Source organism: Schistocerca nitens, chromosome 6 (assembly GCF_023898315.1).
Source record: "Schistocerca nitens isolate TAMUIC-IGC-003100 chromosome 6, iqSchNite1.1, whole genome shotgun sequence".
Lineage (NCBI taxonomy): Eukaryota > Metazoa > Arthropoda > Insecta > Orthoptera > Acrididae > Schistocerca > Schistocerca nitens.
In genome coordinates this window covers 334,205,200-334,221,364 of record NC_064619.1, presented here as the reverse complement: position 1 = coordinate 334,221,364, position 16,165 = coordinate 334,205,200, and the positions used below count along the sequence as shown (strand labels likewise).

General features: G+C 43.8%; 1 protein-coding gene across 2 annotated transcripts in view; it reads left to right on the top strand.

The window, feature by feature from the left end:
• LOC126262767 (COBW domain-containing protein 1-like) overlaps positions 1 to 15,631 on the top strand; it is a 566,092-nt gene extending 550,461 nt beyond the window's left edge. For both annotated transcript variants that reach the window (XM_049959581.1, XM_049959580.1), the window contains 2 exons: positions 8,988 to 9,114; positions 15,448 to 15,631. In XM_049959581.1, coding sequence (XP_049815538.1) covers positions 8,988 to 9,114; positions 15,448 to 15,542 — 222 coding nt within the window. In that variant the 3' untranslated portion in view covers positions 15,543 to 15,631. The remainder of the gene's footprint in view (positions 1 to 8,987; positions 9,115 to 15,447) is intronic.
• The last annotated feature ends 534 nt before the right edge of the window (positions 15,632 to 16,165 follow it).

Genomic DNA, 16,165 nt, shown 5'->3' with positions numbered 1-16,165 from the left:
CACAATGCCAGACGACAAGTCCGATATGCAACGTGACCTACTGAAGCTGACCCTGAACGTAAATAAATGTTGAGCGTAACAGACACCGTCTTACATTACTTGTCGTGTCAGGCTCTATCGAATGCCGTTAAAAGTAGCACATAGTTCTAAAAAAAAAAAGAAGTTGATTAGTGCTGTAGGTAGATACTTCTCACGTCCCTTTCCATACTGACATTTGTTCAGTACCTTGTTTCAGCACCTTCAGAGGTTTCGAAAATATTTACCAGAAGATAAAGTGTTACTCAGGTGAAAAAACTAGGAATTGTCTTCTTTTTTCATGTATCCTGTTGTTAAAAAAATTGTGAAAAGGCACGCGTCGTTAGTCCTCTGGTAAACGGCGTGGACCTCTCATGCGATATTTTCCATTTTCCATCAATTTTCTTAATCTAAATCGCACCTATGATTGCTGTTGATTGTACGTGATTACTAAAATGATACTTTTGTTTCTTTCCCAGGATTTCTCTCTTACTTCTAGCATTCGAAATTGTGAAAATACCAGTGAATACAGTGGGACAATGATTGAGGCACTGGACTGGTTTTCGGAAGGCGCTATGTTGAGCTTAGTGTGCGATGTTGTTGATTTAGAGTGGAAATCTCCTGTCATTGTGTACAAACAATGGAATAGTTTCTTCGCCAAGATCAGACAAGTTGCTCCCTCTTCCAACTAAAATGGGTCTACGCCTCCGTTGATTTCGACAACTCCAAAGTGACTACAGAACGACTGCTGAAGCGGTGAACTCAGGACAACAGTGTTGCAAGAGGTTTAGGGACGGTCCTTGCAGGCGGTCTGAATTATGAGAAGATCGTAGGATTGTTTGATTGACTCTGGCAATAGAGAGCTGACAATAGCTGAAATCTACCTAGAGGTGAAAGGCAGTGCGTCACCGCTAATCGTCGGGAACAGATCAGTTGAACGTGAGTTGATATCTCGAGTTGCCATGCGTCTTGTAGCATTGACAACACACCGCAGACTACAGAAAACGCGTGTGGCAACCGGTAAAGTGTGAGCGGTACAATTCCCCGCTCTTCATCCAAACGAATTTTTAAAAAAAATGAGAAATAGAGGCAAAATTTAGGACTTTTTTCTATTTTGAATTAAAATTGAAAGACGGTCAGTTAAAAATTAAACATATACAGTGTAAAAACACATCGTAGGAAAGTGAAATTCTTGTATTAAAAACACTGAAGCGCTGCATTTTCACTTAAAATCTGAAGCACCTGCACTAAGGTGAGAAGTATTGCCGGAGGAGAGAGTATTTTCCGTAGAATTGATGGATGGAGATGGTAGGTAGGAGTAGAGATGGTAAATGGGAACTGCAGTCGGTAGGAAAGACAGAGGGTGGAGGGTACTGTGTTGTGTGGGTAAGGAAGTGGTTATAAGAGGAAAGGGATGGCGATGAATGGAGAGGGGAAAGGAGAGAGGAACCCTGATGAGGAGTAGGATAGGTGAGGAAGAGTTAAAGTTGGTAGTAGGCTGATGGCCGTAGAGCCACGAGTTAAATAGCTTGCGGTTTCCGCGACGAATGCGAATTACGTCTGCATCAACCTATGGCGTGAAATTTCGACGTTAAAGGAAATTTACAAACTAATGTCTCGTAGGCCAGTTACGAATATTTAAGAAGTTACACCATTACAAATCATCAAACAAGTAGCCTCTTATATGAAAAAGAGGCAGTCTTACAGAATGAGAGAGGAAGCAGTGTCACCTAGTGAAACTGATGTGAATGGTAAAATCGTCGTTGTCACCAATGTTTTGCCGATAAACAAGTGAACCAGAGAGAAGTAATTATGTGCACATTCAGATAACACTTGAATATATAATTAGGGAATATGGTTTGATTAAAAGATTCACCCATTGAAATATGTACTTGTCGTCTTCTATTTGCTAGATAGTGCCCTCTAGTGTGTATCAGAAAATGACGCCGTTGTCAAAGTAATGCATAGGTCATGATGCCAGCCTTGAAACTTGAGAAGTGTGTACTGAAACGGACACCGTTGCCATGGTAACGCAAAAAGCAAAATGGTAACTCAAACCAAAGACGTAGACATTGGGGCCGCCGACTGCGTCGTGGTAACGATCCAGGTCGATATCTTAAACAATTGTGCGAACGACTCATAACGTACATTGCAGGAAAAACTGAAAATCGTCGTTACCAGGTGACGGCGTATGAATGAAAAATTGTCATAATAATATGCAAAAAATATGTCAAAGTAGGTACTAAAACGAAAATAAACATATTACAAATTGCTGTAAAACTGTTACCGAGATGCTATTGTCAGCAAGCCTTCGCGGCAAAAAATGGCTGCTAGGAAAACAGAAAAACTGAAAACTGCACTTAGTAATGCCGATTTTGTCCGTGGTAACGGCAGATAGTCGATATCCTGAATAACCTCTGAGAGGAAGTTTTCATGGCATTGGCTGCTGTGCCCTAGAGGTAAATGCTACGTCATTTCTGTATTTTTTGTAACGCTATACGTTTTAATCTCTCTGCTAACTCTTAATATTCCTAACCTTGTAGGTCTCACATCTGAAGATGACTTTAACTTAAAGCCGAAACTGATCGTCATAAATAAATATCATTGCGCTCAAGACTGTTATTTTAAACCAAGAATGGCAAACCCGGTTGCCATACCCGTCATGAGTCCGGTACCAAATGGCATATTCCTGCGGGACGATGTAAGAGTCCACACTACAGTCCATAACACAAACGCCTTGAGAAGTGCCCGGATCCTTGATTTGTCTGACCGGTCCCCCCATTATCTCCCATGGAGCAAGTCTAGGATGCGATAGGAAGGCATATACTTTCCTACCGCTCTGAGAGGCTACACTTCTTACGTTCTCGGCTCGTGCCTTCCTCGGAATCGGATAATGGCATGTAACGCCAGCGCACCGCGCTGCGTAGAATAATAACGGCCTAGCGACCTAGCGACTAGGTGGTGGGTGGAGGGTTGTGTGTGGTGACGCGCCCAGGCTCACACGCACGCCCACGCCTTGCGCCGGTTGCGGTGGGAACGGGGGCGTGTCCCATCGGCGCCGACCGCCGACATGAAAGCTGGCCGGCGCTCTATTAATATTTGTTCGCGCGAGCGGGGCGCGCCGCCGCGGTATTAAAACATTCCACACACGCGCCAAAGACGGCCACGGCCCAAGTGTCAAAGGGGAAAACTAATTTAGCAGCTTTTTATATTACGCGCCAGCCGGGCCCTCCTTGTTTAAACACGCGGCACCGCTCCCACTCGAGGGTTACCTCCTCTTTCATCTTATCACTAATTGAGCCCAACACAGGACGCCCGGGGAACCGAACAGTGAAGATTAGGCGGCTGCTCGCCGGGCGGCGGGCTTACCGTCTGCAATAACACGCTGGTCAACGCGCACGCCTCCATTGTGTCGCGAGGCACATCTCAGTGCACTGGCTGCTCCATCAGCTGCGGCTTCGTCTCGTCGGCGGACGCGCTCTCAGCAAGGATTCGTCTGTACTCGAGGCTGACGTTGGCCCGATCGCAGTGCTTCTTTTGGTATTCTTGCAACGTATTCCAAAGTGCTGCGTCGAATCCACAGTGTGTCACTTTGTGACTTTGGCAAATGGTCATATTTCAGATACGTGGTATGATCAAAAAGTAACAGGAACTTTCTTTCATTTCGCAGGCTTTATACATCCGATTTTCAAAATGTTTTTCATCTTGCTGGCACACATGTTCCTGTTGTATGTTTGCACTTTCAGCTGTTTTGAATATTTAGTTTGCTATTGACTGTCGAAAAGGTTATACAAGTGTATGAGTGCTCAGCGAAGGCCGGCCGGTGTGGCCGTGCGGTTCTAAGCGCTTCAGTTTGGAGCCGCGTGACTGCTACGGTCGCAGGTTCGAATCCTGCCTCGAGCATGGATGTGTGTGATGTCCTTAGGCTAGTTAGGTTTATGTAGTTCTAAGTTCTAGGGGACTGATGACCACAGATGTTAAGTCCCATAGTGCTCAGAGCCATTTGAACCGTTTGCTCAGTGAATTTTTACTGTCGACAAAAATGGATCAAAGAATTTCCATTACGTTTTTCTTGACAGTGGAATAAAGGTGAGCACTGCATTCGAAATGTTGACTGTGGGTGGTGGCCGAATTCACTATGAATAACACAAAAATGGTTCAAATGGCTCTGAGCACAATGGGATTTAACATCTGAGGTCATCAGCCCCCTAGAAGTTAGAACTACTTAAACCTAAATAACCTAAGGACATCACACACATCCATGCCCGAGGCAGGATTCGAACCTGCGACCTTAGCGGTCGGGCAGTTCCGGACTGAAGCGCCTAGAACCGCTCAGCAACAGCGGCTGACGAATAACACGAGAGTTTATGAGTGTTTAAACGTTTCGGAGAGGGTCGAGAAGACTTTGAAGACGACGACCGTCCTGACGCCCTAGCACAGGGGTGCCGAGATTTCGGCTCGCGTGCCATGCCCGGGACCCGAGTGCCGAAGCGCTCACCTCGCTTCACATTTCCCTCACCGCCACACTGGGCTGTCTGAACGCGAGGAGGGGGAATACGGGCAAACAAAGAACGCGCCGCATTTAAATGGCAGCACAGTCGCACTGCATACGACTTCGTCTTACATTTCGCATTTTTCAATAACATAGATCAAAACAACTTTTCAGAATAAATTACTTTTGCCGCACTGAAGACGTAATATAATTTTTATCTGGTACGAACTATCGGCATGCAGAGAGTTGCAGACAATTTCACAGAGTTTCGCACTCAAGTTGCCACGTAATCGTGACTTACTTAGTTTCATAATCTAAAAAGGATCTTTCAAACAAATAGATCGATAGAAATATTGTAGCAATTTTACAGCCTCATTACGGACACTCGGAAAAATATCTGAGAAACCGAGTGAGGTGACGCAGAGGTTAACACACACGACTCGCATTCAGGAGGACGACGGTTCAAACCCGCGTCCGGCCATCCTGATTTAGGTTTTCCGTGATTTTCCGAAGTCACTTCCTTTGAAAGGGCACGGCCGACTTCCGCCCCCCTCCTTCCTTAATTGGAGGGACCGATGACCTCGTTGTTTGGTCCCCTCCCCCGAATCAACCAACCAGCCAACCAGTAGACAGTGTCCTCAAGACATTTATAAAACTATAGTAATTCTTGCAAGGCCACAGTGAATTCTTCAAACCTCGTGCTTCCTTTAATGCCAGTGAGCTTAGGGAACTGGACTGTTTTTGTCAGAATGTGCCTCTTCTACGACGCGATTTTTTTTTAAATGCATCCCCATCAAAACAGAAACAATTTATCTTGCACTGTCTTACTGTGGACTGTGTGCAGTAAAGTCCGCTTAAAATACGAAATCTGCAATCCATTCCGGATGTTCCAATCTTCGTTCCTGTATGTTTTTTTCCTTCATAAATTCAACAGTATCGAGATTAATCGAAAAATGGTTCCATGCATGTCCCGTGATTTAACCAATGTAAAGTGCAGTAATATATGAAGTCTCCAAACTCTGCGTTCATGTCCATCGAAAACTGTTGCAACTGAAAGTGGAATAATGCGTGCGATTTATGAAACATGGTTTTGTGGGTATGACTTTCAAAAACGGCTCAGTCGTGCCAATGGAAACTGCCTGAAGAGCGAAGCCTGAAAAGAATTCGACAGGTTCGATCACATATGAAGGTTTTTCTCCCATTTTCGTCGATTAAAATGGAATGTATCATCGCGAGTTCTTGTCTTATGGTCGCACGGTCAGTAAGGAATACTACCTGGAAGTTACGTGCCGCTTGCGTGAAGCAGTCCGAAGAAAACGACGAGAATGTTGGCAAAATCGCTTGTGGAAATAGGCTCCTGCTCACACATCAGTGCTTGTTCGTGACTTTTTGAAAAAAGAAAAAAAAAAGTTATGTTCCCTCAGCTTCAGTATTTGCCGGACATGGCCCCCTGCAACTTCTTTGTGCTCCCAAGGCTGAGGAGAGCCATGAAAGGACGTCATTTTCCACCATTGTGAGATAAAAACAGAATCGCTGAAGGAGCTGAACACCATAACAAAAAGTGAGAACGAAAAGTGCTTCCAAGATTGGAAAAAGAGCTAGTACAATTATATCTGAAGGGGATGGCCTTCTACGAGTGAACGCGACTCTGTCTTTCGACAGTGTCCAGCCATCTAGGGACACAAGTAGAATTCCGAAGAAGATCCCAGCACAGGAGTCGAAACGTTTGAAGAGAAACATGACACGGCCTAATGACTCTGAAGATTTTACCATCTGTCATTAACAATATTTACTCGCAGCGTAACCTTCATTTCCTGCAAACAGCTGTAATAGGTAGTAGTAATTGCTAAATCGCCTCGTACAATGTCAACGTGTATCATACGAAGATCGGATTTTAAAATTACGAGGAGCCGTCTTTTACATCTTCCTACAAATTGTGAGCCTCCCCTACTAAAATTTTATTGCTTTTATCGGTGGGTGTAGGTGATTAATACTTGCTGTAGTCTGGCTGATTAGACAAATGAGACATCGGTCTTCCATACGTAGCCGATAAGCAGCCTATCTTCCACCTGCACCGAAAATACATGTCGATATGTTTACTCAAAGTTTAAATACCTCTGCCCAGTGCCTATCCTCGTCTTATTTCTCTGAAAGTCTGACAGTAAGATTGTTTCATTATGTTTGTACAATTTACGCGTGCAGACTTTCCGTGTTCCTGTTCTCAACTGTAACATTAGCATCGTATTCAGAGAGGTATGGTGCATGAGTGTGTAACAATAAATATTGGGTACTCGAAGTAGCGGTTTATGTGTTGATATAGCGCAGTTTAGAGGAAAGAAATTTTATAAATTTTATTCATAAAACACACTAAGATGACAAAAATCACGGCGTGCCTCCTAAAATCATGTCGGACCTCCTTTTGCCCGGCGTAGTGCAGGAACTCGACGTGGCATGGACTCAGATATGACTCGTCGGATGTCCCCTGCAGAAATATTGAGCCGTGCTGCCTCTATAGCCGTCCATAATTGCGTAAGTGTTGCCGGTGCAGTATGTTGTACACGAACTGACCTCTCTGTTCTGTCCCGTAAAAGTTCGATGGGATTAATGGTGGGTGATCTGGGTTGCCAAGTAATTCGCTCGAATTGTCCAGAATATTCTTCAAACTAATCGCGAACAGTTGTGGCCCAGTGACATGGCGCATTGTTGTGTTTAAAATTCAGTCGTTGTTTGGAAACATGAAGTATATAAATGGCTGCAGATGGTCTCCAAGTAGCCGAACATGATAATTTTCAGTCAATGATCGCTTCAGTTTGATCAGAAGACCCAGTCCATTACACGTAAACACAGCCCTTACCATTATGAAGACACCACCACCTCTAAGACACCACCAGCTTACACAGCGCCTTGTTGACGACTAGGATACATGGCTTCGTGGGGTCTGTGCAACGCTGTACTCCTAAAATCAGCTCTTACCATCTGAAATCGGGACTCATCTGACCAGCCGTCTGGGGTCGAACCAATGTGGTCATGAGCCCATGAGAGGCGCTGCAGGAGATACTGTGCTGATACCAAAGGCACTCGCGTCGGTCGTTTACTGCCACAGGGCATTAACGGCAAATTTCGCCGCAGTGACCAAACGAATACATTCGTCGTACGTCCCACATTGATTTCTGCGGCTGCTTCACGCAGTGTTGCTTGTCTGTTAGCACTGGCAACTCTACGCAAAAGTCGCTGTTCTCGTTCGTTAAGTGAAGGCCGTCGGCCACTGCGTTGTGTGTGATGAGAGCTAATGCCTGAAATGGACATACAACCTGGAAGAATTCTCGGCAGCTAATGCCTGACACTGTGGTCTTGGAATATTGAATGCCTTTACGATTTCCGGAATGGAATGTCCCATGCATCTAGCTGCAACTACTACTCCGCGTTCAAAGTTTCTTAATTTCTTTTGTGCGGCCATTATCACATCGGAGACCTTTTCAAATGAATCACCTGAATACATTATGTACGCGATACTACTGCCATTTGTATATGTGCATATCGCTATCCCGTGACTTTTGTCACCTCCCTGTAAATTCGTAAAATAATCGTACCATTGGTATCAGAAATTGTGAGGGCGGTATGACTTAGTCTCTCACACATAGAAAAGACAGTCACAAGAGAAATGGAGACCATAGTGCTCAAAGACGGGCGTATCGCAATTCAGGCGATAGTGGAACAAGTGGAAATCAGTTATGGATTAGTTTCCATGATCGTGGACGAGATTTCTACAGAGGTTGGCACCCGAACAGAGGCAAGAGCGGAAATGTCTGGCCAAATCATATGGCTTCTTAGCGTGCTATTGACCGTGGACGGAAGGGGGGTGTATCACTACGATCCCGAAACATAGGAGCAGAGCAAGCGGTGAAAACATGTGGATCCATACCGCCGGAAAAGGCGAAAATTCACCATCACAGGCATAGGTGAAACTGGGTACTTTTTGGGCGAGTTACGGCCATAAGACAGAAGCAGCTTCGTTGAGCTTTGGAATTTTGCCTCACCCCTTGTATTCTCCTAACATGCCATCCAGCGAATTCTGCGTCCCCTTTCCTCGTATGAAGAAACTACTGCGTGGCAGACATCTCCAGAATGACGAGGTGATCCTGAACAGCCAAATGCAAACTTCTACTACCAAGGTCTCCGCCAAGTCAGACATTGTTGGGATGATGTTTCATGTATAAATCTGTATATATAGAGAAGGGCTATTACCATCAACAAGTTTTGCGGTCAGTCTTCATTTTTTCTTCTGTGCTGTAGTTAAAACTTTGGAATTAACACTTCTAGACGTAGAAAACTATTAGACTAAATGCTTGAATTAAATGGTTAGTACTGCAAGCAGCTGTATTTTTGTGGAATGACTCGTGTAGAATATGGCATTCTGAATACTGGACGCAGTGACTGACAGATCGTTTCAGGAGCTAAGCATTCGCACCTTGTGTTGCAGGGCGTGATGAGCGTGCAGGGGGAGTCGCGGCCGCTGCAGCTGCAGGCGGTGTACGACACGTACGACGCCGAGCCGCTTCCCAGCGGCTGGGACATGCCAGGCGCCCTCTGCCGCTTCATCCTGATCGGTGAGCGCCCATCCAGCAGTCCGAGTGAAAACGGCCCTCTGCGTATCCCCCACAGTCCTCGCCAGCACGTCTCTGCTCAGCTATGTACACTTCTGTGAAAAACTTGTCGATGAAAGTAACTTTCACCTGATAAGTTACTCCCAAGTAACATAGCTTCATGAAATATTGATCATACATTGAAAGAACTATTACACTCTACTATTGAAAGAACAACGCTATGAATTACCCTTTTATTCAAAGACAATAAGTGCACTTAAGTCAACGCGTCTGAAAATTGTTACCAGGTTCTTAATAGGTTGTGTGATTACCACACACGGCAGTGAATGCTACGCAACGTGCTCCCATCCTATCCACAAGGTTGGCATCGAGTTCTTGTGGTACAGCGTTCCATTCCTCCTCCAGCGCGAATGACATCTGGTAGATGGTCGATGGTGCATGTGGACGTGCTACAATACGTCTCCCCAACGCATCCCACTAGTGCTTGATGGGATTTAAGTCGCGGGAGCGGGAAGACCAATCCATTCGCCAAATATCCTCTCATTCCAAGAGCTTCCCCACCTCCGCTGTTTGGTGCGGTAGCGCAGTGTCATCCACAAAAACCAAGTCAGGACCGAAAGCACCTCTGCAAAGGCACTCACGGGGGAAGAGTACAGTGCACAAGAACGTTCGCCGATGAGTGTATTGTGTTCAAAGATTTGCAATTCAGTACGCCCATGCAGAATGATGCTTCCCAAAACCATAACACCTGGGCTACCAAAACGATCATGCTTCACAGTCTGGACATACCATCGTATGACGAGAGGCGGGAACACGCAATCCACTCAGGAACATCGTCGAACATGATCGTTTTGGTAGTCCACGTGTCGTAGTGTGGAGAGACATAACGTTGCATAGACGTATTGATCTCCAAATCTTTGAACAATGTATACCCAATGGTCAACGTTATTGTGACATAGTAATCCTTCCCCATGTGCGCCTTATCGTGAGTACATTCAGCCCTGATTTCATTTTTATGGACGACAATGCGTGACTGCATCGAACAGCGCAGGTGGAGGAGCTATTGGATATTCCTCGGACTTAAATCCCATTGAACACGTGCGGGATGCGTTGGGGAGATGTACTGCAGCATGTGCACATGCACCAAAGACTATGCAACATTTGTCAGCCGCGCTGGTGGATGGATGGAACGTTCTACCATAAAAACTCCCTATCAGCCTTGTCGCCAGTGTGGAAGCAAGTTGCGGAGCAAGCACTGCGCGGTGCTCACACTCTCTATTAACAACCATGTCCCGTCTTTTGTAACGTCCAGAGGACCATCATGATCCACAGTCACTTCAGTGTAATTATTGTCTTTCAAAAAATGTGTATTTTCTAATCGTCTCACTGCATACTATACCGTAAAAATTCTTTCTGTGAATGGCCCAAGTTTGTCCAGCCGTATTACAGACACTGAAACATCATGCGAAAGTTACTTTCGTCCTTGGCTTTTGCACAGCATTATAAGCAGAGACACGCAGCAGAGAAAGGTTAGTGCACACACTTCGTAACAGAAAAAGTGAAGCACCAAGAAGACTTGGTCACTTGGCAGTGCAAATGATTGGAGCTTTAGTTCTCTGTGGCAGGTGGACTGGCCACCAGAGCGCATTACTGTTTAGTACTTTTCCCAGGCCTAGTAGAGTACGTGAGAGACATGTGCAACATAAGATACTGACTGATCACTGTGAAGGATACAGAGATGCCATGTACTCAAGTGAGACAGCGTTATAGCACCTGATAGCGCATGAAAGCTGCCACATTTTGGGTCTTCGTTTATCGGTTGGTCGAATTGGGCACTGTCTAGATTTGTGGGATGTTTAGATTTGACAGAGGCCCTATGTTGCACTTCAAGGGAACGTGAGGGCAGGCATACTTGTCTGAAGATTCCAGTCGACCACGTTTCATCATGACAAGGGAGGATCACAATATTGTGCACCAAGAACATCGTAAACCCTCATATCTGCACCTGCCATCTCCGAACAAGTAATAGACTCCTTGCAACATTCTTTGTCTTCCCACACAATTGATTAAAGACTAGCAGCAGCTGGATTAGGAAACTACCATCTCGTGAGTAGGCTTCTGTTAACACCGCAACACACATGGCTGTATTTTTAGTGGCTGTTGAAAGGCGTCGCACTGTGTTCTGCGATGGATCATGGCTCTGCACAATCCTGGATGACCATCTCTGGCAAGTATGGCGGCGATCTGGGAAGAGGTTCATATCTTTCCAGACTTGGGGCAGACACAGCGGTGATACTCTTGCGCCATGGTGTGGGGAGACTTCAGGCATGGCTTCAGGTCATGTCTAGTAGTGACTGAAGGAACTTTTACAGCACAATGGTTCCTGCATCCTCCTGTGTAACCTCTCATGTGACAGTATCGTGGTGCATATTTTTTAACAGGATCAGGGTCGTTCACGCACGCACATATGTCTCTGAACAGTTTACATGATGTTGAGATAACACTGTGCCCAGCAAATTGCACAGATTTGTCCCCAACTGAATATATATGGGACCGGTTCATACGTCGACTCCGTTGCTGTGGCAGTGTGCAGGTTATCACGGACGAGTTACAACAGTTGCGGTGCAACTTGCCTCAAGAGAGGACACAGTGGCTTTATGACATCCTTCCCAACAGAATAAGTGCATTCATCCAGGCCATTTAGGGTGCAAATTCTTACTGATAAGTGGAGTCATGATGCGAAGTTCTGTATAAATTCGACTAGACTTTTTAATCACAGAATTAATATTACATTTCCTATTTCATTTCGTGTCCCCCCCCCCCCCCCCCTTTCGTCAGGCAGTGTATAGAAGGAGCAGTCAAAGGAAAACGAGACAGATGAAGAAAAGTAATTAAACTGCTTATTATTTCACAAGTAATCGCCCTAACTGTTAATAAATGTATCCCACTGTGTGTCGAGACCATCAATGTGTGCCCACATGTTGCCAAGGTTGTTTCAACTGACCCGCAGGAGTTTCGCTTAGAAGCCCTTACAAATTCTCCATACAGTCCCGATCTTTCCCCATGCGACTTCCATATTTTTGCAGCCTGAAGAAAGACATCCGTGACCAACGATTTGCTTCGGACGATGAGGTGCATGCCTGGGTACAGTCATGGTTCCATTGGTAAACACAAACATTTTTCCATGACGACATTAATTGCCTTGTCTCAAAGTGCGATAAATGGACATTAATAGCGATCACTTTCGAAATAATGAACATTTTTCTTACTTTCTCCATAAGTCTCATTCTTTGTACCACTTACTAAGGGTTTATTCTGGATTGTCATTTTATTGTTGAAGATAAGGTTGAAATTATGTTTTAGTTTACGTCATTGAAGCTTTCAACTGTGACTTGTTGGCCAATGCTACTGTATCAATTAACGATGTCGTATGTGTTTACAAATGTTGAGTATGCCGATAGGGCATTTGTGTACTGATGTTCCAGTGGGTACTGTAGAGAATGCGGTAAGCTATTTCCTAACTGCAGAGTGTCAGATTCAAGAGCGTTTACTTCTTTCTTCAGTAAACTGCGCCAGGCTGGTACAGTGTCCATCAGTTATATGTCACTTGAATGTGCAAATCAACTGAATGTTTTTGAATTAGAAGACATTATTATGTTGGTAAAGTGTACCATTTCAACAGGCACAAGTAGAATTTCTACATGTGTTGGTGTTCCACATAGAGGAATCAGCCAAAACACCACGGCATTCGCCTCACCGGCTTGCCTATTGACTTGTAAGTCTCTCTACTCCAGTCCGTTACCGAGCTCAGGTGGTAGAATCATCATCGACAGTAGGCTTCTTGGCATCACACTTGGGATTGAGTAATAACTGAGAGCCTCAGTTCAGTGAAGCACCAGAACACCACAATTCCAGCATGTGTATTTCATCAGTTAATATCATTATTTTGTTGGCCGCAGTTGATTCCAAATCTCTGGTCCTGAAGTTCATTTGTGCAGTCAAGTTTTATACCCATGTGAATTGTGAATCTTGATAAATGAAACAAATGAATGAAGTCGCACGTGGACATCATCTGTCATGTTTACTCACTGTTGTCAACATATATATGGTTGAATTTCACAAGAACAAAAGTACTGTGCATCTTTGTGACATGCCACAACACTGACTCACTCTGAAGTTACACTTGACGTCCCCACCAGCTTACGGGATGTGATATCTCAAAATCAAGTCGACATTTCTGTTGAATTTTAATTCTGTTTGAATGTGTGTTAATGTGTTAGCAACCAAACTTGATCCCACTGTTATACCCTGCAACCTGTTTGCCATCTTAGAAAAAAAAAACACATTTTTTACAAAATTTAAATGGTCTGAGAATTTATGGCTAAAGTGCCACATCTTAAAGGAATTTTCGTGCTCATTCAAACCTGCTTTTACATTCTGCTCTGTAATATGTTTGAAGTTGCAGATGATTAAACATTTTGATTTATATTTTAATGATATTAATTCAGCTGATTGATCGGATTGCAGTTTCATTTGCAAATCATTATCTTTTGTCTTCAAGTGTCTGCTGAATAAATGTTACATTTCAAAACAGTCTTTTAAAGAATATGCGGTATAATTTTGGAATTAGTTAAATAAGTTGGTCCCCCATAAAACTTATTTCCCTGCAATGATCTTTAGTTGCTAATGATCCTCAGTTTATGGTATCATAACAAGGGTGAACTTATTAAAACAGTTTCAGGGTTTGAAATATGCGTTTCTTTCAGGAATCCTAAAATACAAATTCAGAAAGTTTGTGTTGTATCAACGGAATCAGCAGTATTGTACTGTTATCATAAATATGTCTCATGAAAAATGGAATTCACGTAGTACAAAAATTCTTTTTAAGTTCAAAGAGTTTGTTGTTAGGTGTTGTGATCGACTTTGATTCACTAATCAATCACGAAATTACATAATTACTTGGCTTTTCTTTATAAAAATGTACACTTCATGCAAGAAACGTTTTCCACAAAAGTTTCAAGAAAATTCTCCCTTTTGTTACTACTCTCTTTTGTTACTCTCTGAAACATATGTGAACTAGAGAAGAAGACGGTGTTCAAGAGAGCACTCTTCTCTGTGTGCCAACTACTGGCTAAGCTATAAAATTGGAATTAATACGATAAATATTGCAGTTAGGTTCATACACAATGACACATTGCTATCATGTCTATTTCGTAACCGTATCGACATAATCTACAGCTCCATATTTACCTGGTAGTATACTATTTCTTTTTCCATCAGCCTTCTGACTGGTTTGAGATTGAGATTTTCACTCTGCAGCAGAGTGTGCGCTGATATGAAACTTCCTGGCAGATTGAAACTGTGTGCCGTACCGAGACTCGAACTCGGGACCTTTGCCTTTCGCGGGCAAGTGCTCTACCAACTGAGCTACCCAAGCACGACTCATGCCCTGTCCTCACAGCTTTACTTCTGCCAGTACCTCGTCTCCTACCTACCTGTGGCTAAGCCATGTCTCCGCAATATCCTTTCTTTCAGGAGTGCTAGTTCTGCAAGGTTCGCAGGAGAGATTCTGTAAGTTTGGAAGGTAGGAGACGAGGTACTGGCAGAAGTAAAGCTGTGAGGACGGGGCGTGAGTCGTGCTTGGGTAGCTCAGTTGGTAGAGCACTTGCCCGCGAAAGGCAAAGGTCTCGAGTTCGAGTCTCGGTCCGGCACACAGTTTTAATCTGCCAGGATGTTTCATGGTTTGAGATTGTTCGAACACCTTTCATCCCTACCCTTTTTACTCTCTACAGGTCGCTGTATACAATGGAAGCTATTTCGTGATGTTTTGACACATGTTCTATGATCCTGTCCCTTCTTCTTTTCAGAGTGTTTCACGTGCTCCTCAACTCGCCAGTTTTGCAGAAAATCGCCTCATATCTTAGCAGCCCATCGAATTTTCAACATCATTCTATAGCACCATCTCAGATGTCTAAATTATATCTTTAGTTCCGTTCAGTCTCTGGGGAAGAGCTACTTTGAACAAGTAGGGATTTGAGGAGTAGCTACTTCGAAAATTCAAAACTGCTGTAATCCCCAACCATGCTGATTTATTTATGTTCTGTCTGCTCTACTTCATCCACTCTAATCGAAGTTGCTTCTGCACTGTATGGAGATGGAAATCCTACTGATACCACTCAGAATACGAATCCTGTTTGGAGCCTTTGCACTACCTTTAAAGACAAAAGGACTGCCTAAAGAGCCAGATTTCACATGATACTAATTCGCAACTTGTTCCAGACATTGGAGAACGATAGCTGGACGAGTTTCAACTCATAAGTGCTTATTTTGTTGCAGGGCGGAACCTGGACAGATCGGCTATCGAGCAGTTGTTCCACCAGACCGTAGTGGCCGCCGTCGATGGTAACAGCCAAGAAGGAGTTTGTACCTAAGCTGCTATCTGGACACACAAACTTCTTTTGTACATTATCTTGTTAACAAATCAACTCCGTGTGTTGTTAATAAAGTGGTCTTATGGCAAGTGTAGCTTATAATCTATGTCATATCCACACATATTATAAAGATAGGTATATATATGTAGGCATGTACACATAGGTCGCAACAGGTATAAGTGCATAAATTACTGTTGATGACTGAAGATGGTGTGTTGAACAATATTACATCAGTGTTCATGTTATTTACAGATTAATAAATATTGCTGTAAAAAATTAGGTTGGTTAGTACCTTTCAAGTACATGTGGCAAGTGTATGCCATTAATTTTAATTTTCCCCTGGGCAGCAGGTCAGTTGTTGAAGCTTGGATGTACACATGGAAAACATTTAGTCTATACTGACAAGCATAGTCCACTTAGTGGTACAGTATGACCACGCAGAAAAATCAAGTCAGAGTTTGTGAGGTATGTTTGGGAAAACTGTTTGATTCAGAGAAAAAAAAACTAACCACTGATTTGTGCACATATTAAGATACCACATAGGAAATATCTGCACTTAGACCTGTTACACTCTGTGTATATGTTCCACATCTCCTCCTGAACCAATGGACCGATTTCAGCTA